Source organism: Eubalaena glacialis, chromosome 4 (assembly GCF_028564815.1).
Source record: "Eubalaena glacialis isolate mEubGla1 chromosome 4, mEubGla1.1.hap2.+ XY, whole genome shotgun sequence".
Lineage (NCBI taxonomy): Eukaryota > Metazoa > Chordata > Mammalia > Artiodactyla > Balaenidae > Eubalaena > Eubalaena glacialis.
The window spans coordinates 175607456-175633738 of record NC_083719.1 but is presented as its reverse complement, the minus strand read 5'-3'; the positions used below and the strand labels follow the sequence as shown (position 1 = coordinate 175633738).

Genomic DNA, 26283 nt, shown 5'->3' with positions numbered 1-26283 from the left:
TTTCAGGTAAACAGTGGATAACTTTTTAGTATATCCCATTCCATGCAAAATTTGGGATATACTTATACTTTTAAAATCGCTGTTTATCTGAAATGCCAATTTAACTGGGTATCCTGCCTTTCATTTGCTCAATCTGGCGACGGGCTTTTGTTACAGTTTGTTTTTCACAACCAGGCAGAAATCTCAGAAATCATAGCCAGGCAGAAATCAAAGGCAACTCCACTCCAGGCCTTTTGGGTCCCAAATGTCTGATCCACCTGGCTTGTCTCAGTAAAACCCAGCTGGGGCCTGAGCCGCCGTGATGTCTCCGGTCCTCTACCGGTTCCTCGAGAAAGTTCTGGTGACAAAGAATTTGTTAAGACCCTGGGAAATCTTAGAAGGTCCATTTCGGTCAGATGGCAAATGACCTAAATTTGTCCCCAAACCCCAGGCCACCGGAAGGCCAGTGAGCAAAGGGGTGAGCATTCAGGGTGGCCCCTTGAAAAGACACCTCACTGGGGCTTGCCTCCCGGGCCACCGAGGTCTGATTCATGCTTCCTCATATTCAAAGGGAGCCCGTCTGGACCGGAAGCATCTCTGCGAGGGGCAGGTCGGCCTGAACAGGCAACACTTCTCCCCCTCGATTTTTCCCAGAACCTGGTTCTGGGCCCTGCACTGACCTGAGGTTTGGGAGATGCCGGGCAGCATCACATAAGGGAAACCCTGTGGTCACTATCCACTCCGGGGACATGGGCTTAAGGGAAGGCCACTTTCTCCGGGACCAGCTGATACCTCAGGAATAGGAGGTCTGGTACTTTTAGGAGTTCACAGAAATGTCTTGATTTCTTTTAAAATCAAAAGAAAAAACATTATTTTAGGGCAGAAAAAAAAAGTTTTATTTTTTCTTACTTCAGAGGGTGAAAATGAAATTTTTAAGTCCTGTGAAAATCATTACATTCTTTTACCTTTTTTAAAAAGTGGAGGAAGTATGTCCCATTCCATGCGATACTTGGTATATATTTACGCTAAAAAATGTGTCATCTGAATCTCAAATTTAACTGGGCACCTCGTGTTTTATTTGCTAAATCTGACGACCTGGTCGTTTTGTGACAATTGGTCCTCTCGGCCAGGTAGAGACCTAAGGCAAAAGCAAATGTGCCTCAGGCCCCCAGAAGTCAGAAGTCAGCCCTGAGCTTCTCCTGCAAAGATCAAGGTGGTCTCGTTACACGTTTGCACTACGAAGGTGGGAAAAAGCCTCCTCGTCCGTGGACACATCAACATCTGGTGGGATGTGGGGAGGGGCTCAGGACCACGTATCCGGCATGTACCAGGAGATACAACCCATTTCTCAGATATCAAAACTGAGGCCCGGAAAAGAGAAGCAACTTGACCCAAGCTCTAGGCCGTGGTTCTCTCAAAAATCTTTTTTGGAGGGGTGGTTTTGTATCTTTTTGATGTCCTGGGCTCCCCTGTGATGAAAGTTGGAGACCATTCATTTTACATAAATATGTCGGCAGCTTGCCTTCAGTTTCAGGGGGTTCATGGACCCTCTGAGGCTCATACAGGGGAACAAGCCTGGGTCAGGATCAGAGGCTTCAAAATCAAACAGTCGAACTCCTGGCTCAGCCAAGGATCAGTTGTGTCTCAGTTCCCCCTCCCCCCCAATAAAGTGGTGGAAATACGAATGGGTCTCTTAGTCCTGAGGACCCAGGGAGCTCCACGCAGGGCCTGGCACATAGTAGGTCTTCAATATTAGTTTTCTTCTCCCCTCCATCAATCCTAAGCCTCAAACACACACACACACACACACACACACGACAACATGACACTGGACTGGCCATTTTAAACTCAAGCCTTCACATCTACTCCTGGGAGGAAAAAAAAAAAGGAAAACTCTCTCTCACTACACATATTTTCAAAAAACTCCCCTTACGGTGGAAAAGTTTTTACATCAGAAGAAAACCCTGATTGTTAGACTCAGGTCTGCAAGAAACCATGGCTATTTTTAAGCGCCTGGGGACGCAGGCTTGCAACCCCTGGAAAAGAAGCAGCTGTTTGTCCTCCTCGGCACGTCCGTCCGTCCGGAGTGGCCCGAGTGATGTGGTGTGGAGGGTGAGGGGCACGAGCCGTCAGCCTGCCAGGAGCACAAGAGCCTCCTGGAGTATTCCAGAACATTCTTCCCCAGGTCGTTCGAAATCCTACAGTTGGGGCCGTGCCTCAAAGTTCCAGTTCTGTGAGCAGTTGTTTTCCATTTCATTTTTCCTCTTCTTTTTTTTTTTTTTTTTTAATTTCTCAAATCACATTTGTTTTTCCCCAGTCGAAAGCACTCACACACATCTTGCCCTGGCCTTCAGACACACTGTTCTCACCAAGACACGTAAACAACTGCTCCCCCCAGCCCACCCCAACGCCCAGAGCTGGGTGTTTGGGTGACACTGGAAAACCTCGAGGGAAAAAAAAAAAAGGTGGTGGTGGGAGAGGGCGAAGTTTTCCAAAACTCACCTCAGAACTTACATAACACAGAGTCTATGCCACTGGCCCCTGGCAGCACATCCAGCGGCCCAGGCTGCGAGCTTGCAGGGCAGAGGGCTGTGCTGGCAGCAGGCAGACACGAGAAGGGAAAGTGATGCCCTGGCCGGGATCCCTGACTCCCCCCACCGGAGTAAGAAGGGGAATGTGGATGGGGCTGGGAGGCCCAGTGCATATGTGAACTCTGTTGGCAAGGCCGAGTGCTTGTAAACGGTCACAAATCTTCCGAGGAAAGGAAAGGAATCTTCTTCCACCAGCCACCAGCAGCTGAGACCCAGGCACATCTGTTGGTCGCCCACAGTGAGCCGGGATTTTTAAGTCACTTTCTATTAGTGTCTCCTTAATCCTCCTAGCGCCCTCGGGGGTTCCACCATGCCCCAAACGCCTTTCCCATTTTACAGAAGAGGAAACCCAAGGCACAGAGAGGGCAGGCGACTTGCCCCCAGCAAAGTCACGCGCGGCTGAAGCCGGCAGCCCTGGAACCCAAAGCTAAATCTGTCCGAAGCTACATTCGATATTTTCAGTATTTGCCTTAAAGACCACCCCCCGTGGACGTGAGGGTTGGTGATGGTCGGAATCGGGACCTGAGAAATGTGTGAAGTGGGCGTGACAAGTGTCCTCCAGCTCGGATGTGTCAGGGACGTCTCATTTCACAAAACCCAACCCGAGTGTTATTCCCTTACCTGCTGGCCGCGCCCCACCCCTGCGCCCCGGTCTGGGAGATGCTCTCAAATCTGGTCCAAGTTTCATGTTCAGGATTTTCTTTTTGCTGACTCTGTGGGCCGTGCTTTTTAGGGAGCTGCGCTCTCTCCTTGGGGTGGTGGTTTTGCTTTCAAGAGTAATAAATTGGTCCAGCCATTTTGGAAAACCATTTGCCAGTATCTACCAAAGCTATGACCCTGTAATCCCACTGCTAGGTATATACCCCTAAAGAAATAAATCCATATGTCCACACTAAAGAAATATAGCCACATTACTGACAGTGGCTAGAAAGAAAGAAAGAGAGAGAGAGGGAAGGAGGGGGGGGGGGAGGGAGAGAGGGAGGGAGGGAGGAAATGAGAAAAGAACCCAAATGTCATCAATGAATGAACTGTAGTATATCCATTTAATGGGATACTATACACTGATGGGGGGGGAAAGGCCTGCTACATACAGAATGTGGAACCCAGTGGGCACAAAACTGAGGAAAGAAACCAGATGTCAAAGAGGCCATAATGGTGATTCCACAGTGAGTTCCACCAGTAAAATCAACAGCTGGCGAAACTCATCTCCAGGGACAGAGGTCAGAGGCAAAGTTTCCCTCACTGGCAGAGGGAGCCTTGGGGGCACTGGATGCTCCCACATTTTGATCTGGGTGATGGTCACTTCAGTGAAATCCACTGAGCGTACATTTCACATTAGTGCACTCAGCCGCACGCAAGTTTTACCTTCATTGAAAAGACCGGACAGGCATTTATTGAGCACCTAGTGCATGCACTAAGGGGGAGCAATGGCTCAGACCTCACTCCTCCTACAAGTTCACCGGCCAGGCAGCCCCGCAGGAGGCAGCACAAGCTGGAAGGTATAGCAGAAGGCTTCGGCAGAACCTTCCCGCCAGCCCCATGACCCAGGGAACCCTGCCCTGTCTGGGAAGAAAAAGCAAATGGTTCTAACTCTGGATGGGTGGAGAGATTTTGCAGAGGAAAGACAAGGTTTTGTCCTGGTCTTACAAGCTGTGAAAGGGTGGATGGTGGTGGAGAGAGGAGGTCTGAAAGGACCTGTGCTCACAGGGGCCACCTCCTTGCCCAGGAGGACCTGTCATCGATGACGGTGGCCACCGTGGGTGAGAGCTCCCTACGCGCCAGGCGCTTTACAGCCTTCACCTCGCGATCCACCCCTCCCTAAACCCCACCTGGCAGGTGTGGAAAAGAGACTGAGTGACTTGCCCAAGGACCCCAAACTGGACCCAAAAGTGGGATGCCGATCCCTGAGGGAGCTCACGAGCCGCGTGGAACCCCTCCGGCCAGCCCTCTCCAACCTGGTGGCATCCCCATTGCCCACTGGTTTCCCTGGTGACTCAACCAGGTGTGTCTGGGAGGCACATGCACGCAAGCAGCCTCGCCTGATGGTTGCCACCTTCGGTACACAGCCTCCGGGTGCCCAGGACACCATGAGTCATGGGGACTCAACCCTCGGATTGTCTGCAAAAGGTCCTTTGTCGCCACAAATTAATAAGCTTGGTAAAAGTTTCTGGCAGTCAGCCAGCCAGCCCCTTGAAAACCTTTCCAAGGGATCCCCTTGGACCCCAGTGAGGACAAAAGCCAGTGGCCAGTCACCTCCAAAAGGTCTCAAAAGTGAACAGACATCTCCTCTGTGTATGGGGACAGAGGACTTGCACATGAATGTGGCCCCTCCATTCCTGCCTGGGGAGTCTCGTCATCCAGGCTGATCATCCAGGGCATTGAGGCCCACAGCCCAGGGGACAAAGGACTTTCACCGTCTCAATGCAGGTTGTCTTTATTTGGAAGGACGGGAAAGTGTGTTTCTGATGAGGGACAAGGGAATCCCACCCCCAATTCCACCCACAGGTCTCCTGAGCAATCCCTTCATAACCACCCATGGGCAATGGCAAGTGGTAGAGCTCATGGTAAGCGGGATTCAGATTCCCAAGACTCCTGCCTGGTATAGTACCGTACTTACGTGTGGGACCAGTGAATGGTTGAGATATCACTCCCTTAATTAGGTTACATTATAGGGCCAAAGTGAAGGGATTTTTGAAGATGCAATTAAGGTCCCAAATCATTTGATTTTGAGTCCATCTAAAGGGAGGTTATCCTGGGTGGTCCTGACATAATCAGGTGAGGGTCTGATGGTAAATTTTAGGTTATGTCTTTTTTTAGTTAATTAATTAATTTATTTATTTATTTTTGGCTGTGTTGGGTCTTTGTTGCTGCATGTGGGCTTTCTCTAGCTGCAGCGAGCGGGGGCTACTCTTTATTGCGGTGCGCGGGCTTCTCATTGCGGTGGCTTCTCTTGTTGCGGAGCACAGGCTCTAGGCACGCGGGCTTCAGCAGTTGTGGCACGTGGGCTTAGTTGCTCTGCAGCATGTGAGATCTTCCCAGACCAGGGCTCGAACGCCTGTCCCCTGCATTGGCAGGCAGATTCTTAAACACTGCGCCACCAGGGAAGTCCCTAGGTTATGTCTTTTTTTAACCACAATTTTTTTAATCAAAAAAAATTTTTTAACTGTGTTGGATAGTGGAAGCAACCCAAGCGCCATCAACAGATAAATGGGTAAACAAAATGTGGTATATCCGTACAATGGAATATTTGTCAGCCACAAAAGGAATGAAATTCTGACACATGTGACATGGATAAACCTTGAGGACATTATTAAGTGTAATAAGCCAGTCACAAAAGGACAAATACTTTCATGAGGTTCCTAGGGTAGTCAAATTCATAGACAGAAAGTAGAATGGTAGTTGCCAGGGGTTGGGGGAGGGGAGAATGAGGAGTCAGTGTTTAATGAGGATAGAGATTCAGCTGGGGAAAATGAAAAAGTTCTGGAGATGGATGGTGGTGATGGTTGCACAACAATGTGAATGTACTTAATGCCACTTAAGTGTACACTTAAAAAGGGCTATACTCAGTATTTTGTAATAACCTGTAAGGGGAAAGGATCTGAAAAAGAATATATATGTGTGTGTGTGTGTGTGTGTGTGTGTACATGTATGTGTGTGTGTATGCATATACGCATGTATATATATATACACACACACATATTAATTGAACCACATTGCTGTACACCCGAAACTAACACAACACTGTAAATTAATTATACTTCAATTTTAAATAAGCAAAGGAAGCAAAAAAGGTGAGGTTAAAATGGTAATTTCTCTTATGTATATTTTATCACAATTTTTAAAAAAACGATGTTGGATAACCCAGAATTAAACTAAGTAGCTGGACTTGAAGAAACATTTTTTAAAAAAAAAAAGAGCATCTAGAAGTCAGAAATTGGAAGCATCAGAGAGCTGCAATGCTGTGGGCCTTAAGGAAGCTTGATGGAGAGGATAGGCAGCCTCAAGGAGCTGAGGGCCTCAGTCCTACAACCACAAGGAACTGGGTTCTGCCAACACCCAGGGAGCTTGGAGGAGGAGCCTCAGGTGAGAACCCCACCCTGGCTGACATCTTGATTGCCGCTTTGTGGGATCCCGAGCAGAGGACCAGCTACTCCGTGCTGGGCTCCTGACTTGTAGAAACAGGGAGATAATACAGACTGTCTTACTCAGCATAGGCTGCTGTAACAGAATACCATAGACTGGGTGGCTTGTAAACAACAGATCTTTGCCTCTCACAGTTCTGGAGGCTGGAAGTCTGAGATCAAGGTGCCAGCATGGTTGGGTTCTGACACAAGCCTGATTCCTAGATGCAGCTGATAAATATTGATATATATATCAATAAAGTATATACTGTATCCTCACTTGGCAGAAGAGGTGAGGGAGCTCTCTGGGGCCTCTTTTATAAGGGCACTAATCCCATTCATGACAGCTCCACCCTTATGACCTAATCACCTCCCAAAGGCCTCACCTCCTAATTCCATCACATTGTCGGTTAGGATTTCAACAGATGAATTTGGCGGTGCGGGGGGCACAAACAGCCCATAAAAAAATAAGTTTTGTTGCTTTCATCCACTATAAAAAGAAAGGGAGAAAATCCTTCTCCAGGGAAGTAGGTCCCTGCATCCCCTAGGACACAGCTCAGCTGGACGCTCACACTGGGTGACTGGGGAGAATGGGCAAAAACTCAGGGTTTGGGAAGCCAGCAGGGCTGGTCCAGCACCCAGGGTGAGCAACATAGGGGGGGGCTGTTACTACCCCAAGGCAGCAGGGGTGAGGGAAGGGCAGGCACTGTGTGCTGGGGAGGGGAGTGTGGCCTTCAGCAGGAGATGAAGCCACCGCAGAGCCTCCTGGCAAGAGGGACCCCGGAGGACCATTTCCCCAAATCACTTCCCTCCTGCCCTCAGTGCCCCTCAGGGGCCTCCTACTGACCAAACCGAACAAGGAGCCATCAATGCGTTAGAGGCCAGCCTCCCGGCCCAGAGAAGGATGAGAAAACAGACAGTAGAGCCAGCATGGGCCCCCACTGTCAACCTCCCCAGCTCAGCATAGGAGACAATTACCCCTAGAGTCCCCCCACTCCCCGGCCTCATCTCTCACGCTCCCCTCAGGCACTGAACACCCCAGCCAGACAGAAAACCTAGAACACGGTTCCCCAACACAGCAGCTCCACACGAGTCTGGGCGATGCACACACTGCTCCTCCTTGGCCTGACCCAAAAGTCGGCAAACTTTTTCTATAAAGAGCCTGACGTAAACATTTTTACCTTTCCTAGTCATACAGTTTCTTGAAATGACTCAATTCTGCTGTTGTAGTGCAAAGCAGCCATAGGCAACGTGTAAATGAGTGAGCGTGGATGGGTTCCGATAAAACTTTATTTGTAAAAACAGGCAGCTGGCCCGTGGGCCATAGCTAGAGACCCTTGGCCTAACCCATTTCTATCTACCACCCCCTCCAGGAAGTCTTCCTGGATGCCCCTCTGCCTGGTGACGTGACATATGCTCCCACTTTTTCACGTGTCCCTGCAAATTCTTCCAGACCAGGGGACTGCTCCCACCCCCACACCCCGCAATGCTTGGGACAGAGTCTGCACAGAGCAGATGCTTTAAAATGGATGCAAATCAAACCCACTAGGTTGGCCAAAAAAGAAAAACGGAAAATAACATGTGTTAGTGTGGAGAAATCAAAACCCTTGTGCACTGCTGGCGGGAATGTGAAATGCTGTAGCCACCGAGGAAAACTCTTTGGCGGTTCCTCAAAAGGTTAAACATAGAATTACCACATGACCCAGCAATTCCACTCCTAAGTATAGATCCCAAAGAATTGAAAACAGGTGTTCAAACAATACTCAAACAGCACTAGTGGGACTTCCCTGGTGGCACAGTGGTTAAGAATCCGCCTGCCGGTGCAGGGGACACGGGTTTGAGCCCTGGTCCGGGAAGATCCCACATGCCGTAGAGCAACTAAGCCCGTGCGCCACAACTACTGAGCCTGTGTTCCACAACTATTGAAGCCCGCACGCTTAGAGCCCGTGCCCGGCAACAAGAGAAGCCACGGCAATGAGAAGTCCGCGCACCACAAGGAAGAGTAGCCCCCGCTCGCCACAACTAGAGAAAGCCTGTGTGCAACAACGAAGACCCAATGCAGCCAAAAATAAATAAATAAAATAAATAAATTTATTAAAAAACAACAACAAAAAACAAACAAACAGCACTACCGCTTTCCAAACAGTACTACTTACAATAGCCAAAAAATACATAGCCATCAACTGACGAATGGATAAACAAAATGTGGTCCATCCACACAATGGAATATTATCCTGCTTTCAAAAGGAATGAAACCCTGATTCATGTGCCAATGTGGATGAACTCTGAAAACATCATGCTGAGTGAAATAAATCAGCCGGCATCTTGATCTCGAACTTGCAACCTCCAGAACTTTGAGAAATAAATTTCTGTTGTTTCTAAGTCACCCAGTCTATGGTAGTTTGTTAGAGCAGGACTAAGACAGGTTAATTTTATGTGGTATGAATTTCACCTCAATTTTTTTAAAAAGTTAAAAACAAAAATGAATACACAGAACCGGAAGGTGCATATCTGAAATTCCGCTCGCTCCTTCCCTCTTTCTCCAGGGGTCTCGGCCCGGCACCACCCTCCACGGCTGACTCAACCTTCCTCCTACAAACAGCCCGGGGCTCCCAAGGGTGCAAGGCCATCATGGGTCCCACACCCCTTCACGCCCTGGGTGTTACAAGCAAGGACACAGCCGAGCCCAATTGCCACGGGTTTAGCCAATATTTTCTCAGAGGGGTGCCGTCCCTGGGTTGAGGGCACAGGTATGACATTGCCGTGAGTCAGGCCTTGGCCGCGCTCCCAGCATGGCAGCACATGAGTCAGGCCAGGAGAGCTGACAGCCCCTCTGGTTTTTCTTGCTCTGCACATACCGGCATATGACCAGCTTTCTGCGGTTCATAAGTCATTGTTTGGTGTAAACAGTACAGATCGCTGAGCCCAAGCCTCCCCTGAGTCAGGGGAGCTTAGACTTTTCTTGTTAAATTGCAAATGTCCGACGTCTTCCAAGCCAGCCAGTGACGGGGATGATGGAGGGAGGTTTCCTTCCCAGAGCTGGGAAGAGGTCTGACCAGCCAGCAGGGCTCTGGAGTTTGCTGGAAATGCAAATCACAGCTCTGAGGAGCAACCTCGCCTCCTCTGCTGACACAGAGCATCTCTCCTCTGACCCCCCTGGGGAAAACTTGGAGACATTTTTGGTTGTCACCACTGGGGGATGCTACTGGCATCTGATGCGTGGAGACCAGGGATGCTGCTCAACATCCTATAATGCACAGGACAGCCCCACCACAGAGAATCATCCGGTCCCAAATGTCAGCAGTGCTGAGGTTGGAAAGTCCTGCTTACAGGCCCCTGTAACTAACCCAGTTCTCACGCTGGCCTGCCCCACCCCCTCCTTTTAAGAACATATTCTAGGGGAGATGCAACTTAACTACTGAGGCTTCTTGCAATAGGGAGCAGAGTTGCTGGGTGTAAGCAGACTCGAGCTGCTGTGTGATCTTCAGGAGGTACCTTAGCCTCTCTGAGCCTCCGTTCTCCCCGGGATAATTTGGATAACATCACGGAGCTGCTGTGCAGATTAAATCAGCTCTGAGAGTTAAAATGGCTCAGTTGATGTTCTTTAGGCTGTAAGTTAGAGGAACATGCTTCAGGCAAACCTCTCAAAAGCGGCTGCCTCTCTTATCGCTTATTGGGGCTGTAAAGTGTGCATATCGGGAAACTGTTTGGGAAAAAGATAAGAGGACCATTTCAGGATTCCAGGCTCTGCAGTTGGAGAAGTTCTTCTACATCCATGTTCTCCCATTAAAATCCGTCTTCCAGCAGCGTAAAGGGGATGCATCCCAGGGCCTGGCCCGGTGCCCAGTACGTGCTATCACTGTCTTCTGCTTTCAAGGAACCAAAACTCAATCTGGTTCCTGAAGATGTCTAGGGAATGTTTGTGGTGCCCCTGAGCATGAAGCACAGCGTTCACATCACAGTGAAAAGTCATGCAGACATCAGGTACCCCCGGGATGGTGTGATATGGAGGACCCGTCACCTCTGTGGTCCTCTCCCCAGATATCCCCCATCTAATCAGAAGAAAACATCAGACAAAGCCAGATGCGGGGGAGACATCCCTGGTGGTCCAGTGGGTAAACTCCACGCTCCCAGTGCAGGGGGTCCTGGTCGGGGAACTAGATCCCGCATACACGCCGCAACTAAGAGTTCGCCTGCTACAGCTAAGAAGTACGCATGCTGCAACTAAAGATCCCATGTGCCGCAACTAAGACCTGGTGCAGCCAAAATAAATGAATAAATAAATATTAAAAAAAAAAACCAACAGATTGGGGTGGGGGGATATTCAGTGGTCCTAGGAGATAGCCAGCCAGCACTCTACAAGACTATCAAGGTCATGAGAAAAACAAAGTCTGCAAAACTGTCACAGGCCAGAGGAGACTGGGGCAAGGTGATGACTAATGTAGTATGGGATCCAGAACCGAAAGAGGGCATTTGTGGATGATGTGGGGACATCCAATAAAGTCTGGAGTGCAGCATCAAACAGCACCGCCCAGTGTTAATTTCTCAGTTTTGACAAATGCCCAGTCCTCTCATAAGATGTTAACTTTCAGGGAAACTGGGCCAAGGAGACACGGGGACCTCTGAATCTTCTCTTCGCAGCTTTTCTGCCATCAGATTTGTCATTCCAAAATTAAAAGGTTATTTGTAAGTACAACAGCTTTAAGCTAAGAATGGAAGGGGAAAGCAGTTAAACAGGAACATACTTAATGCGAAAACATCTTTCCTCCTCTATCTGAAATTCAAACTTCACTGGGCGTCCAGTGTTTGATCTGGCAGCTCTAGCCTCAGCAAAAGAAGGGCGTTCCATTAACTGGGTCGCAGAATGGAGGGATGGGCTGGAGTCGGGGGGATAATGAGCGCCCCATTTCACGGAGATGAATAATGACTCAATACTAATAATGGTGATGAGAACAATAATAACTGCACCTCTTTCATGGCATTTATCTTGCCCCACCCTGGCTGTTTGTGGGCATGCCTTACTCCCTTCTGGGCCCAGGATCTCAGCCATGTTCAGCCCGGACCCAGCATGCAGAGACCCCAGCTCACTCCTCCTGTCTATGCATATGAGTTTCCTGTGGCCACTTTAACAAATGACCACAAACTGGGTGGCTTTACATAAAACAAACGTTTTGTCTCACAGTCCTGGAGCCCAGAGGCCTGAGATAAAGGTGTGGGCAGGGTTGGTTCCTTCTGGAGGTTCTGAGGGAGAATCGGCCCCATCTCTCTCCCAGCTTCTGGCGGCTGCCAGCAACCCTCAGCGTTCCTTGGCTTGTGGCTGCATCACTCCCATCTCTTCCTCCATCTTCACACAGCCTTCCATTCTCTGTCTGTTTCCGCTTCTCTTTCCCTATAAGGACAACTGTCCCCGGACTTAGAGCCCACCCTAAATCCAGGATGACCTCATCTCGGGAGCTTTCACTTGATCACATCTGGAAAGACCCTATTTCTAAGAAGTCACAGTCACAGATGTGAGAGGTTAGGTAGGATGTAGGCATATCTTTTAGTGGGGACACCACTGACCCCACGATACTGTGGATATTTTTCCATCAGGACCTGTCTCTCTTTAAGTTTTTTTTTCTGAACGTCCTCCCCCAAAATTCAACCAGAAAAGCCTTTGTAGTACAGCGACCACGTGTCAGCATTTGCCCAGGGTCAAGGAGAAAAACTGCATAGATGTTGAAGAACCGGGAATGAGAGGGGGCTAGTGTGATGGTATAGGGATCCCAAACCCTGAGGCAGTAAGCCTCAGTTTCCTCATCTGTAAAGGGGGTTTATTACACCATCCAGGTGAGGTCCACCCTGTTAAAGCTTCAATGTCACTCATCCAGCCTGTGGCTTGGCTCCCAGTGGGAAGTGGGAGAAGCCTTGTGTTACTGGAACAGGAGGAGAGAGAAAGTGTGCAACAGAGAGAGCCAAATCACGGGGTCTGGAAGGAGGAAATGAGATTGTGCTTATAGAGGCTCAAATAAATGTCATCAGAAGAATAAATACCCTGGAGGCAGGGGATGGGGTCAAAGCTAGAAGACCCAGCACTGTCTCCAGCCCAGGAGAGCCTTTTCAAAGTGGATCTGATTAGGCAGCTTCCCCAAAAGTTAAATATAAAGTTGTCATTAAGACCGAGCCATTCTACTCCCAGGTATAGACCCCAAAGAGCTGAAAACAGGGACTCAAACAAATACTTGTACACAAATGTTCACAGCAGCACTAGTCACAACTGCCAGAAGGTGAAAATAACCCAAATGTCCATCAACAGATGAGTGGATAAACAAAATGTGGTCCCTCCACACCTTGGAATATTATTCAGCCATAAAAAGGGCTGCTACAACATGGACAAAGTTTGAAAACATTATGCTGAGTGAAAGAAGCCAGACACCAAAGGCCACTTAGTGAATGATTCCATTTATATGAAACGTCCAGAACAGGCAAATCTATAGAGACAGAGAGAAGACTGATGGTTGTCAGAGACTGGGGGAGGGAGTAATGGGGAGTGACCACTAATGGGTACAAGGTCTCCTTTTGGGGTGATGGAAATGTTCTGGAACTAGCTAGAGTGGATGTTTGTACAACATTTTGAATGTACTTAATGCCACTGAGTTGGTACACTTTAAGTGATTATTTTTTTGTTTTCTGAATTTCACCTCGATTAAAAAAAATCGAAAGTGAAAAAATAAGTGGATCTGAACAATATATATGCTCCTTTGTTTTCCAGAGAAACGGTTCCAGGCATCCAGAAATACCTTGTCCCCAAACAGAAGTGTGGAGATTTACAAATAAACTTTAACAATGTTAAATGGGGTCCTTAAGCAATTCATCCCTTGTAGATCACTGGCCAACCTGTCGAGTGCCTATCATTATTAACAATATATAATAATGATATAATAACATATAATAACTTAATCATGCTGTTATTATTTTCCACCCTGATTACAGCATTGCAGGTCAGCAGGGTGAAGCAATGTGCTTGAGGCCATTCACCACAGGAGCAGAGATAGATTCAAATGAGGTCAATGCCAAAGTCAGCTCCTCTGGCTGATGACGGGAAACCAAAGCAAGTTGTGTGACAACAGGCCACGATCCCTGGGGAGGGGAGGCTCTGTGCAGGCTTGTTATCCATATAAGCAAGAATCAAACCTTCCTTGAAGTCAGAAGGCAGGCAGGTCAGGGGACTGTGTGAGGAAGCGGGTCCCCCAGGTGCCAACAATGTGGGGCTCAAACTAAGTCACTGTTGCCCCAGCCCCCAGGCTTTTCCTGCTCCCCCTACCGGGTCACACATATGGCTATGTTGGGCACATGAGTGCAGAACCCAAAGGTGTCTTGGAGGGCAGAACGCCAGCCTTCTCCTCCTGGCAGGGTGTGGCAGGGAGGCCTACAGGTCTGACCAGCTTCCCAAAGGGGTGACTTTACAGGCAACAGTGCTGGAGTCCCAGGCCAATGAGGGGAGGGGAGGCCAGGGCCCTCAAGGTGGGAAAGGACATGTCTGCCTTTTCTAAGTTATGCGTGTGGGATTGTTCCTGGGCTCCAAGAAGTGACACGGACACTCAGTCCATCAATAGGTGAAGGGGTGACAAAGTTGTGGTCCATACGTAAGATGAAATACTATTCAGCAATGAAAAGGAACCAGTGACTGGTACACGCTGCCTCAAATTATGCAGAGTGAAAGAAACCAGATGCAAAGGACCACACTGTGTGACTGCATTTATATGAAATATCCAGAAAAGGCAAATCTACAGACTCAGCACATCAGTGGTTGCCTGGGGCTGGGGGTGGAAGTGGGGATGGACTGAAAATGGGACAGGAGGGATTTCCTTGGGTTGATGGAAAAGTTCTAAATCTGGACTGTAGTGATGGTTGCACCACTTGGAAATCTCACAGTATGCAAATGATCCCACAATAAATCGAAATAAAATTAAAATTTTAAAAACCTAAATAAAATTAAAATTTTAAAGTAAAAAATTAAATCTAAATAAAACTTTAATTTTTTTTTTTTTTTTTTTTGGCTGTGCCACGTGGCCTGCGGGATCTCAGTTTCCCAACTAGGGATTGAACCCAGGCCACAGTAGTGAAAGCCAGGAATCCTAACCACTAGGCCACCAGGGAGCTCCCAAACTTTAAAATTTTTAAATCTAAATAAAACTAAAACTTTTTAAATAAAAAATAAATAAGATTAAAAAATTTTTAATCTAAATAAAGCAAAAATTTTAATAAAATAAAAATAAATCAAAACTGAATAATTTTAAATCTAAATAAAACTAAAATTTTTTAAATAAAAATAAAGTAAAAATAAAACAAAAAAGCAGCCCCTAGCCCAGATGCTATGGCCAACAGGTAACAAAAAACCTAAGAAAAAAAAGAAAAAAAAAAAAGCTCTCAAGTCAGTCATCGCTAATAAACTGTACCTTTACAACCAGGTGTTGAGACATCCCTTGATGTTGAATGTCCAAACCACTGACCTAAAGGATGTCTTCAGATTCATCCCCATATCTATTTGGCTAGTTATTGATTTAACACCCGGAAGCTAAGTAAGGGCAAAGACCAGCTTACTCTGGATGACGGCTCACTCTCCAGCACCTGCTCAGTAATAAGAATTCCAGAAAGGTCTACTAAATGCATACTGAGAGGCAGTGATTGTTTGGGAGGCCAGCTCCGACTCTGGAGTCCGAAAGTAGCTCTGCTGGCTTCTCCATATGGAATCAACTTCTCTAAGCTTTGGGCCAGAGATTCAGTATTTCTGCTTATGACCATCCAGTCTCTTTCTGTGCATGGTCTCAATACATCCATGAATGGGCGTGGCTGCATGCCAATAAAACATACTTATGGACACTGAAATTTGATTTTCATAGAATGTTCATGTATGAAATAGTATTCTTTTGGGGTTTTTTCCAAACATTCATAAAGAAAAAAAACATGCTTAGCTATTGGCCAAACAAAAGCTGTTTTGGTCACATAGTGTGCGGTTCCCTTTAGAAGAAATATCTAGAATTAGCAAATCCATAGTGACAGAGAGTGGATTTGCAGTTACCAGGGGCTGAGGGAGGAGGGGATGGGGAGTGAGTGCTGATAGGGATGGAGTTTCCTTTGTGGGGGATGGAAATATTCTGGAACTATATAGAGGTGATGGTTGCACAATACTGAGAATGTCCTAAATGCCTCTGAATTTTTCACTTTAAAATGGTTAATTTTTTACTATGTGAATTTCACCTCCATAAAAATTATGCACACATATCTAATTAACATTGGAGTATACATGAAGTATTAAGAACACTTTGCTGTACAGCAGAAGTTAACACAACATTGTAAGTCAACTATACTTCAATAAGATAAATTTTTTTAAAAAAAGAGCAATACTATTGACATTTTCATAGATATATTTTGGAAAAAGCCACAAGTCAGGATGTGCCAGCCCTTGATTTAGGCAAATAAAAACAGCTTCCAGGATCGGAGGGCCTCTTCTAGGAAAAGTTCTTTACATGGGGTGTCTCTTATCTTCATCAACAGGTGACAAGGCATTCTCATGCTCCTATGATGGAACAAAGGTTCAAAAAGAGAAGGCCCTTCATTCAAAGTTACTGAGATGTAAGTACCAGGGCCAGGATCTGACCTGGGGTTCTGGCTGAGCACCCCCATTCTGTTCATTGCTCACCACACTAAACAGACCTGCTGTGAGGATTAAATGAGAAAACACATATAAGTCTTCAATGCAGGACCTGGCATACAGTAGGTGCTTTTTAAAAAAAATTATTTATTTTTTTATTTATTTTTTTGCTGCCTTGTGTCTTCGTTGCTGCATGGGCTTTCTCTAGTTGCAGCGAGCAGGGGCTACTCTTCGTACAGTAGGTGCTTCATAAATGTTCCTCCACCTCTCATGTCCCTGCATCAATGAGACTGAGATAGTCATGGTCTGGCTGGTGAGGAGATGATGAGGGGGTCCCCATAGGAATCCATCGGTCATCAACCAAATGCAATTCTGCACCTTCCCTACATGCTCACTACTTAATTGTTCATAAACAGTAAGAAAACCCCAGAGACAGGGAGGCAAATTGGCAAGTGCCCTTTCTCATTGGACCTTGGCCACAAGCACGGCAGTGGCAAGGTGGTGACCTTCAGAAAAAAGCCCACTTGCAGGGGCATCCCTGCCTGCATCACTTCCCATCCTGGAGAAGCACTGAGCTGCCAAACATCTTTGCAACATGGGAGCTAAGTTTGGCAACATGCTGCAAAAAACTTGTGCAAACTTAAGCAGAAATACCCCGACTGCCCCAGCTGGGAGTCATCGTCCAGTTGCTGCTGTCATGCGACTGTAATTCCTCTAGAGCATTCACAATTAGTCTTGGAAGCTCAGCTGTATTTTAAGTGACGTGTTTTCTGTAGAATTCCTGAGTGCTTGCTCTTGGGAGTTGGGCCAAGTGCACACAATAGCTATTTGGGGCGGAACAGCTAGTAAAGGGAGAGACGGTCTAGACTCTAGAAGAAAAGTGGAAAGAAGTAAAGGATACTAGAAATGGCCAGGACCCAGTTAAAGGAGATTGTAAGCTCTCTGTGGGCAGAAACGGAGCTGTGTACTTTTTTACCTTCCTCTCCATGTCCAGCAGAACATGGAGAGGGAGCTCAACATTTATTTTTTGTTCAGGCTCAAAACCTCTGATTTGCAAGTTTCCTGGGTCCTTAAAGACAGCCTGGCAAGAGATGGTAAATGTGAAGCTGCATGCATACTACTCCAACAAGGCTCCACCAGTGACAGACATCACCAATCAGTCATGGACAGACATCACTAATCAATCACAGCACTCTTTTCCAGCACTGAGCCTGGATGTAATCCCAGAATCTGCGCGAGCACAGTGCTCAAAAGATTACCAATGGATTGGAGGGAAACTATCTGCCCCCTTAGGTTAGATTATTCATGTTGGGCTGTTAGGAGAGGATGGGAGGCCTTGGGAAAGAGATGAGAACAAGGGCATCACCATCAAGAGGCATAAAGTTCCCAACTGGGAGAGGGGGGCTGGCAGGGCACGAACACAGAGTCAGTCCCTACCCTTTAGGAACTTAGCCATGACAGGGAGAAGGGTGCTCATTTACTTAGCACCCACTGTGTTCTTCAGCATCACCAGTTTGCTTACTGACCATGTAATCCTTGGACATGTGCCTTATTCTCCCCCACTTAGCAGTGGGAGAGGCTGCTCGGAAGCTTTGCCAAGAGTAAGTCGCCCAGCTTGTAAGAGGTAGCGCTGGGACTTGACTTCAAGTCCAGAGCTCCTTCTCCAAAAGCATCATCACCTGAGACGTCACAAAGACACATACCCACACAGGTGGGTGCAGCCTGGACAGCAGGGAGACAGGACCACAGCCTGAGAGGTGCCATGCTCCGAACCCCTCTGTGCCAAGCCTCTCCCTCTGCCTGAGACCCTCTATCTGGCTCATTCATCCATGCCTATAATCAGGCAGTAAATACTCATATCTCACAATGAAACTGACGCTCAGAGAGGTTGTGTGATGTGCCCAAGGTCACACAGCTAAAGTGGCAACTAAAGCCCACGTTCTTTACACTCATTGGTGGCTCTGCGTAATTGGTTCCATTCCCCGGGTACTCTGCTGGAGTGTCTCACGCTGCCCCGGGAGGTCCTCGGTGGGTGGCCAGCATCCTCACATCACGTTTGTTTCAACACCAGGTCCACAGCTGGGCCTGGGGGACACAGAGATGAATCAAGGGAGGCCCCTGCCTTTGAGGGGCTCCCTTTCTGAAGAGGAAACCAGGCAGGCAGGCAGGCAGAACAGCTGGTCACCATGACATATGAGCTTCCTGGGGCTGCCGCAACAAAGTGACACAAACCGGGTGGCTTAAGATAACAGAAATGTATCCTCTTTAAGTTCTGGGGGCCAGAAGTCCGAAATTAAGGTGTCAATAGGGTTGGTTCCTTCTGATAAGGCTCCGAGGGAAAATCTGTCCCAGGCCTCCTTCCTGGCTTCTGGCAACCCCAGGCAATCTTTGGTATTCCTTGGTTTATAGCTACAAAGCTCCAATCTCTGTCCCCATCTTCACATGGCCTTCTCTACATTTGTACCTCTGTGTCCTTTCTCTTATAAGGGCACTTATCATTGGATTTAGGACCCATCCTAACCCAGGATGATCTCATTTTGATACCCCTAATTACATATGCAAAGACCCTCTTTGCCATTAAAGTCACGTTCACAGGTACCAGGAGTGAGGACCTGGATGTATCTTTTGGGGACACATTCAACTTATTGCCACCCGTGGTGACAAGGAAGGTGCACAGGAGGCTGGGTGAGGAGGAGAGAGTGTAGACAATCCCACAGGAGCAGAGAGTCACCTGCAGAAGTTCCTCTGAAGAGCTGCAAGAGATGTAGCTATTCATTTGCTTGTTCATCCCTCTGGTGAACGTTTATTGAGCACCTACTGTGTGCTGAACTGGGCTTGAAGAACATAATGGATCCAGTATAGACCTGGCTCCCATCCTCCCTGTGATTCATACACTATTTGTGGTGGAGACAGAAAAACAGCAAACGGGTAGATAAAAATAATGACCAATGGTGAAAAGTGCCGTAGAACAACAACAACAGAAAAGAGGGGGTGGAGGAAGGAACTATATGGCCTGGGGAGGGGTACTATTTGCGGGGCCAGTGGGTTGAGGTGGAGCCTGGAGAGCCCACATTTACACTGAAACGCACAGTCAGATGAGCTGAGGACACAGCCTTTTCAACAAAGTGTGCTGGAACCACTGGGTATCCACGTGCAAAAAAACAAAACAAAACAAAACAAAAAACCAGCCAAACAACAACAACAAAATTAACTCAAAATGGATCATTCACTTCAATGTAAAATGCAAAACTGTAACTCTTATAGATGACAACATAGGGGAAAATCGAGATGACCTTGGATTTGGCACTGACTTGTTAGATACGAGACCAAGAGCACAATCTGTGAAAGGAAAAACTGATAAGCTGGGCTTCATTAAAATGAAAAACTTCTGTTCTGCAAAAGGCACCGTTAAGAGAATCAAAAGACAAGCCACAGACTGGGAGAAAATCTTTGCAAAACACCTACCAGGTGAAGGACTCGTGTCCAAAATATACAAAGGATTCTTAAAGTCCAATAAGAAAATAAAAAACCCAGTTAAAAACTGGGCCAAAGAGCTGAACAGACCTCTCACCAAAGAAAATATACGGATGGCAAATAAGCATATGAAAAGGGGCTCCACATCAGATATCATCAGGGGATTGCAAATTAAAACAACAATGAGATACCACCAAACACCTATTAGAATGGCTGAAATATAAAAAACCAACACCACTAAATGCTGACGAGGATGTGGAGCAACAGGAACTCTCATTCATTCATCGCTGGTGGTACGGCTACTTTGGAAGACAGTTTGGTGGTCTCTTACTAAGCTAAACATAGTCTTATCCTACATTCCATCAATGTGTTCCTAGGTATTTATCCAATTAATTTGAAAACGTATGTCCAGGCAAAAACCTGCACATGAATGTTTATAGCAGCCATATTCAATGCCTATTCAATAGCAACTCGATTGCCCCAAACTGGAAGCAACCAAGATGTCCTTCAATAGTTGAATGGACAAACTGTGGTATATCCATACCATGGAATATTATTCATTGATAAAAAGAAATGAGCTATCAAGCCACCAAAAGACATGGAGGAATCTTAAATGCATACTGCTAAGTGAAAGAAGACTCTGAGAAAAGCTACATATGGTGTGGTTCCAGCTATATGACATTCTGCAAAAGGTAAAACTATGGAACATAACCAGGACTTAGAAGGGAGGGAGGGAGGGATTTTTTAGGGCAGTGAAAACAGTTCTCAGTTCTATATGATAGTTCTATATAGTTCTATATGATGTAACAGCAGATACATGTCACTATGCATTTGTTGAAACCCATAGAATGTACAACACAAAGAGTGAACCCTAAAGTAAACTGTGGGCTTGAGTTAATAATAATGTATCGATATTGGCTGGATAATAACATATCAATATGTAACAAATATATCACACTAAAGCAAGATGTTAATAATAGGGGAAACTGTGCCTTGGGAGGGGATATATGGGAACTCTTTGTACTTTCTGCTCATTTTTTTCTGTAAACCTGATGCTGCTCTATAAAAATAAAGTTCATTAGTTTAGGGGGGGAGGGGGCGGGAGATAAGCCAGAGCCAAGCAAGTGGAAAGTGAGAGGACTGAACGCTTGGTGGAAGGCACAGCAAGTACAAAAGCCTGGAGGGAGGAATGTGCTCGGTGTGTTCCAGAACTGGCAAGGAAACAGAATAGGAAGGGACGGGGATGGGCTGGAGAGAGCTGCAGGAGCTAGCTGAGGCTGAGGGGAGGACCCAGGCGCCATTTGAGCAGAGGTCCGCAATTGACTGAGAATTATACATCCTGGGAAACAAATTTGATTCCCTTCAACTTCCCCTCATTATCATTCAGGGAAATTGAGGCCCAGAGAACGGAATGGCAGTGAGCAAAGCTCATCTAACCAGCACTTGAGTGAGCTCACAGGATATCGTCAACATTTCCACCAAAGAGAAAGCGCCCGCATGACCCTCATGATATCTCTTTGGGGTAAGGTACTATTATATTCTGCATCTCTCAGATTAGGAAGTGAGCCCAGAGAGGCAAAGCCACTTGCTCAAGGTCACACAGAGAGTGGGCAGTGGCTGAGGCTGACTCTCAACCATCACAGTGGCAGCCACAGGAAGCATCTTGGAGCTCAACTTGAAATCTCCAGCAGCCCGGGAAAGCTGCAGAGGGGATCCCTGCACTACCACCACCCCAGCAACTGTGCCTGGGACTGATGCACCTCTGGGTGCCCCACACCTGGCAAATAGGGCTTATCAACAAGCGTGTGCCTAATCCACAATCTGATGAATCACTTTGAGATGGCACACCTCTGAGGCTCCTTCCAGCTGGGAGGGTACAGGACTGTGGACCCCAAAGGGGTCTCTTGGTGCCTCTGTGATGGCAAGGTGACCCCCTGCAGTGGCCCTGGGCTGTTGGGGTCCAGATGCTGTCAGTGACAAAACCCTCCTGGCCCCAGGGAAGGCTTCCAGGTCAGGAGCTGCCTGCACCCCTTACCACCTGGCCGTGGGACTGTGGCTGACCATGGACACCTCCAGGCCTGAACATGGGTTCTGGAATCAAGAGACCAGGGCTGGATACTGGCTCCAGGTTACACCATGAGATGCTCTCCCTCTGATACCCACTTGGCTCCCCTTTTCCGCAGGTCTTGACTCACACATCTCCTCCTGGGTGTGGTTCAAAATTCCACCATCCTCTTTCTCCCCTCTCACACACACTCACTACCCATCTCCCTCCCCTGCCTTCCCCAATATAGTTGTTTATTTTACTTCTCCGCCCCCATCCCCCACTACAGTGAAAGCCCCAAGGGCAAGGGGATTTGTCTGCCTGTTGGCAAATGTGTTCCCAGTGCCCACACAAGGCCAGCACACAGTAACAGCAGGAGTAACAGTCTGTTACTGGCAGGCCCCATGCCTGGTGTGGGGCATCTGGGGGGGGGGGGCGGGTGTTTACATGCTCACAGGGGAGGCTTGTTCCCTGTGGCCCCTCTGGTGCTGGGTCTGTGTTGTTAGATTCGTTGTCATGAGTCTCCTCACTTACGTGAGTCAGTAAAAGCACCAGGCCTGCTGGCAGCTGTAGGACCTCAAGCGTCTCCCAGCACCTCCTGAGCCTCAGTTTCCCCGCCCTGAAGGGCTTCCTTGAGGGAGAGCATCTCAAAGACTTAACATTTCTTGCTGTCATCATGCAAGGTTTTTGACAGAGTGGTGGGCGTAACAGTGGATCAGGCTTGGTGGGTTCCCAGAAAATGAGGAGCTGAGTCCGGGGCAAGCCACTCTGAGCTCGCGGGACCCAGTTAACCTCATCCACCTAGGATTCTGTGGACCCCTCTGTGGCTGCGGGGGCCCGTCTCCCCATCCATCAGGGATCCCTGCGGGCCCCGGGTCCCGGATGCCGCCCCCGCTCCAGGTCCTCCCTGTCCTCCCGCAGGCGGGAGCGCACGGGGTGCCCCGGGGATCCCTGAGCGTCACGCTGCTGTTGTGGAGCGTGTGTTGACGCCGTCGCCGGGGAGACAGGCGGGGGCGGGCCTGGGCCGGGGGCGCCGCCTAGCTGCGCACGATGGGCCCAGCCGGCCGCTCAGGGCCCTGGCGGCCTCAGTGGCCACTGCCGCCGCCGCCCGCCGGCTTATATACCGCGGCTAAATTTAGGCTGCGCCCGGAGCTCGTCCCCATCCGGGACGCGTTTCCGCCGCCGCCGCCTTGGCCCGGCCCCCGCGCGCGCCGCGCCTATAAGGCTTGGGCGGGCCCGGCCGCTGCCCGCAGAGCCTTCCCCGCCCGCCCGTGTCCCGACCAGCCCGGCTCCGGGCAGTCACTCACCGGTGTCCCGAATCCGCGTCAGCCCCGGGTCCCAGCCATGGCGCTGAGCGAGCCCATCCTACCGTCCTTCTCCACTTTCGCCAGCCCGTGCCGGGAGCGCGGCCTGCAGGAGGTGAGGGCGGCAGGGACCGCGGGCGGCGGGGGCGGCTGTCTCAGGGTAGTAGAACGTGGGCTGCGGGGTAGTAGAACGCAGGCGGCAGGGACAGCGGGCTTAGGGTAGTAGAACGCAGGCAGCGGGCAGCGATCCCCGGCCTCACCGCACGCTCACGCCCGCGCCTATCGCCCTGTCACCCGCAGCGCTGGCCGCGCGCAGAGCCCGAGGCAGGCGGCACGGACGACGACCTCAACAGCGTGCTGGACTTCATCCTGTCCATGGGGCTGGACGGCCTGGGCGCTGAGTCCGCCCCGGAGCCGCCGCCGCCGCCCCCGCCGCCTGCGTTCTACTACACTGAGCCCGGCGCGCCGCCTCCCTACGGCGCCCCCGCGGGCGGTTTGGTGTCGGAGCTGCTGCGGCCCGAGCTGGACGTGCCGCCGGGGCCAGCGCTGCACGGTCGCTTCCTGCTGGCGCCGCCGGGCCGCCTGGTGAAAGCCGAACCCCCCGAGGCGGACGGCGGCGGCGGCTACGGCTGCGCGCCGGGCCTGGCCCGCGGACCTCGGGGCCTCAAGCGCGAGGGTGCCCCAGGCCCGGCAGCCGCGTGCATGCGAGGCCCCGGGGGCCGCCCCCCGCCACCGCCCGACACGCCACCGCTCAGCCCCGACGGCCCCGCGCGCCTCCCCGCGCCCGGCCCGCGCGCCCCCTTCCCGCCTCCCTTCGGTGGCCCCGGCTTCGGCGCGCCCGGGCCCGGCCTGCATTACGCGCCGCCCGCGCCCGCCGCCTTCGGCCTCTTCGACGACGCGGCCGCCGCCGCAGCAGCTCTGGGCTTGGCGCCGCCAGCCGCCCGAGGTCTCCTCACGCCGCCCGCGTCTCCGCTGGAGCTGCTGGAGGCCAAGCCCAAGCGCGGCCGGCGGTCCTGGCCGCGCAAACGCACCGCCACGCACACCTGCAGTTACGCGGGCTGCGGCAAGACCTACACCAAGAGCTCCCACCTCAAGGCGCACCTGCGCACGCATACAGGTGGGCAGCGAGCAAGGGCTGGGGACCAATGCGGGGGTAGCTGGAGGAAGGGCGTGCTTAGGAACCCCCCCAGAGGGCGTGGCCCAGAGGTTGGGGAGGGGGCAAAGTCTTAGAAAGCCCCCTGGGGCTTGGCTGGGGGCGTGGCTCCGGAGCCTGGGGACGGGGCGCGCGCTTAGGACCGTCCTGGGAATGTGGCTCAGGACTTTGGGCAGGCATGCACACTTACGAAACCTAGGGGGATGCTGTGTCTCAGACTGTCGGGAAGGTGCAAGCTTAGGAGCCCCCCGGGGGCGTGCCTGAAAGACATTGCAGAGCGGACTGTGCGCGCTTAGGACCCCTGGGGAGTGAGGATCAGGAGACCCGGGAATGGGAGATAACGTGCCTAGGATCCCTAGAGGTTCAAAATATAGCGGGGCGCGCTTCAGAGAGCTGGTTAGGGGTAGGTTGTGCGCGCCCGAGTAGCCACTAATCAGGGTGAGTGTCTGTGAGTATCAGAGCCACAGGCGGGAGGGAAACTAAGGCCGGCTCTCGCCCCCTCCCTGCAGGCGAAAAGCCCTATCACTGCAACTGGGACGGCTGCGGCTGGAAGTTTGCGCGATCCGACGAACTCACGCGCCACTACCGCAAGCACACGGGCCACCGGCCCTTCCAGTGCCACCTGTGCGACCGTGCCTTCTCACGCTCGGACCACCTGGCTCTGCACATGAAACGGCACATGTAGCCTGGACGCCCCCCGCCCACCCGCGCACGGCCGTGGCGGGTCCCACGCGCCGGGCACGGCCCCCTTCCAAACTGTGACTGGTATTTATTGGGCCCAGAGGACCGGGCCGGGCACAGCGTGGCCACCGAGGGGGCTCCCCCCACGACGACGACGACGACGCCCGGCCCCCATCAGAGACTGAAGGCCCGGTGGGAGAAGACCACAATCCTCCTTGACGAGTTTTGTTTTCAAAATGGTGCAATAATTAAGTGTCGTCTTCCCCCCTGCCGGGTCTACACTAGAGGATCGAGGCTTGATGCCTTGTGAAAAATACAGCCTTAATTTGTACTGTGCAACATTTTTTATAATATTGTACATAATGACTGTGACAGATATTGTATTACTGTAAATAGGAAGACAGGTGGGCATTTTGACTGCCTGGTTCATTTTTATAAGATTTTGCTGTTTTTTAATTAAAAAAAAAGTTTTGCATCTTTTGAAAAAAATCACAGCACTGGTCTGGCTGCTTGGAAGCTGGGGGCTTGGGACACTTGGGAGGGGCTGGGGGGAACAGGGAGCTTTGATGGAGGGCAGCCTGGCAGAGGCAGGGTGAAGTGGGTCCTGCCCCGGCCAGCATCTGGGGTTGCCAGCTGCAGCCCCCAGCTGCCAGGAACCTGTGGGTTTTTCTATAAATTTAAACACTGCCTTTTAGGACTGAGGGAGAGTTATTTTAAGATTGTTCCCTGAGCCATAAATTGCCTCCTTTTCCCCAGAGCTGGAGAAACTGCTGGTCCCACTGACGTGGCCTCCTCTGGGCTGAAAAAAGCCTTACCTCCTTTTGGAAGCTTCTGAGGTTTTAGCCAAACTTCTGTAGTGTGCAGACTTTTTTTTTTTTCTTTCAGAAGGGGCAAAATGCTGAGTTTCCGACCTGTTTTGCCTTTCACTAGTCTTGCCTTTTAGCAGAATTTTTTTTTTTAATTTTTAAGGTGAGTTCCCCATCCTGTTAGAAAAAAATGAAATCCACATTTGATGGTGAGTACGCTTTTCCAGATGAGCAAACAGAGGCCCAGAGAGGTAGCTATGGAACAGTGGTGTCAGGGTGCCAGCCTGGTCTGGCTGCCTCCCAGGGGTCCCTGAATCCCACTAGAGGGATTTCTGCAACAACCCACCTGTTGCTGGTGGTGGAGGGTTATAAGACCCTCCCCTGCAGCTGCCCTTGTGTGAAGGAATCACATCAGAGCCCCAGCCTTGCTGGCTGGAGGCGGCCACTCCAGAAGTGGCCACTCAGGCGGCCACTGAGGGGCACTCCCCTTCAGTGC

At 49.9% G+C, this 26283-nt stretch overlaps 1 protein-coding gene across 1 annotated transcript; it reads left to right on the top strand.

Annotated features, from left to right (window-relative positions):
- Window positions 1-23077: 23077 nt before the first annotated feature.
- Window positions 23078-25445, top strand: KLF2 (KLF transcription factor 2). The gene is made up of 3 exons (XM_061188689.1): window positions 23078-23262; window positions 23448-24264; window positions 24810-25445. Exons 1-3 carry the CDS (start codon window positions 23188-23190, stop codon window positions 24983-24985), a joined length of 1068 nt encoding a protein of 355 aa, XP_061044672.1. The 5' UTR covers window positions 23078-23187; the 3' UTR covers window positions 24986-25445.
- The last annotated feature ends 838 nt before the right edge of the window (window positions 25446-26283 follow it).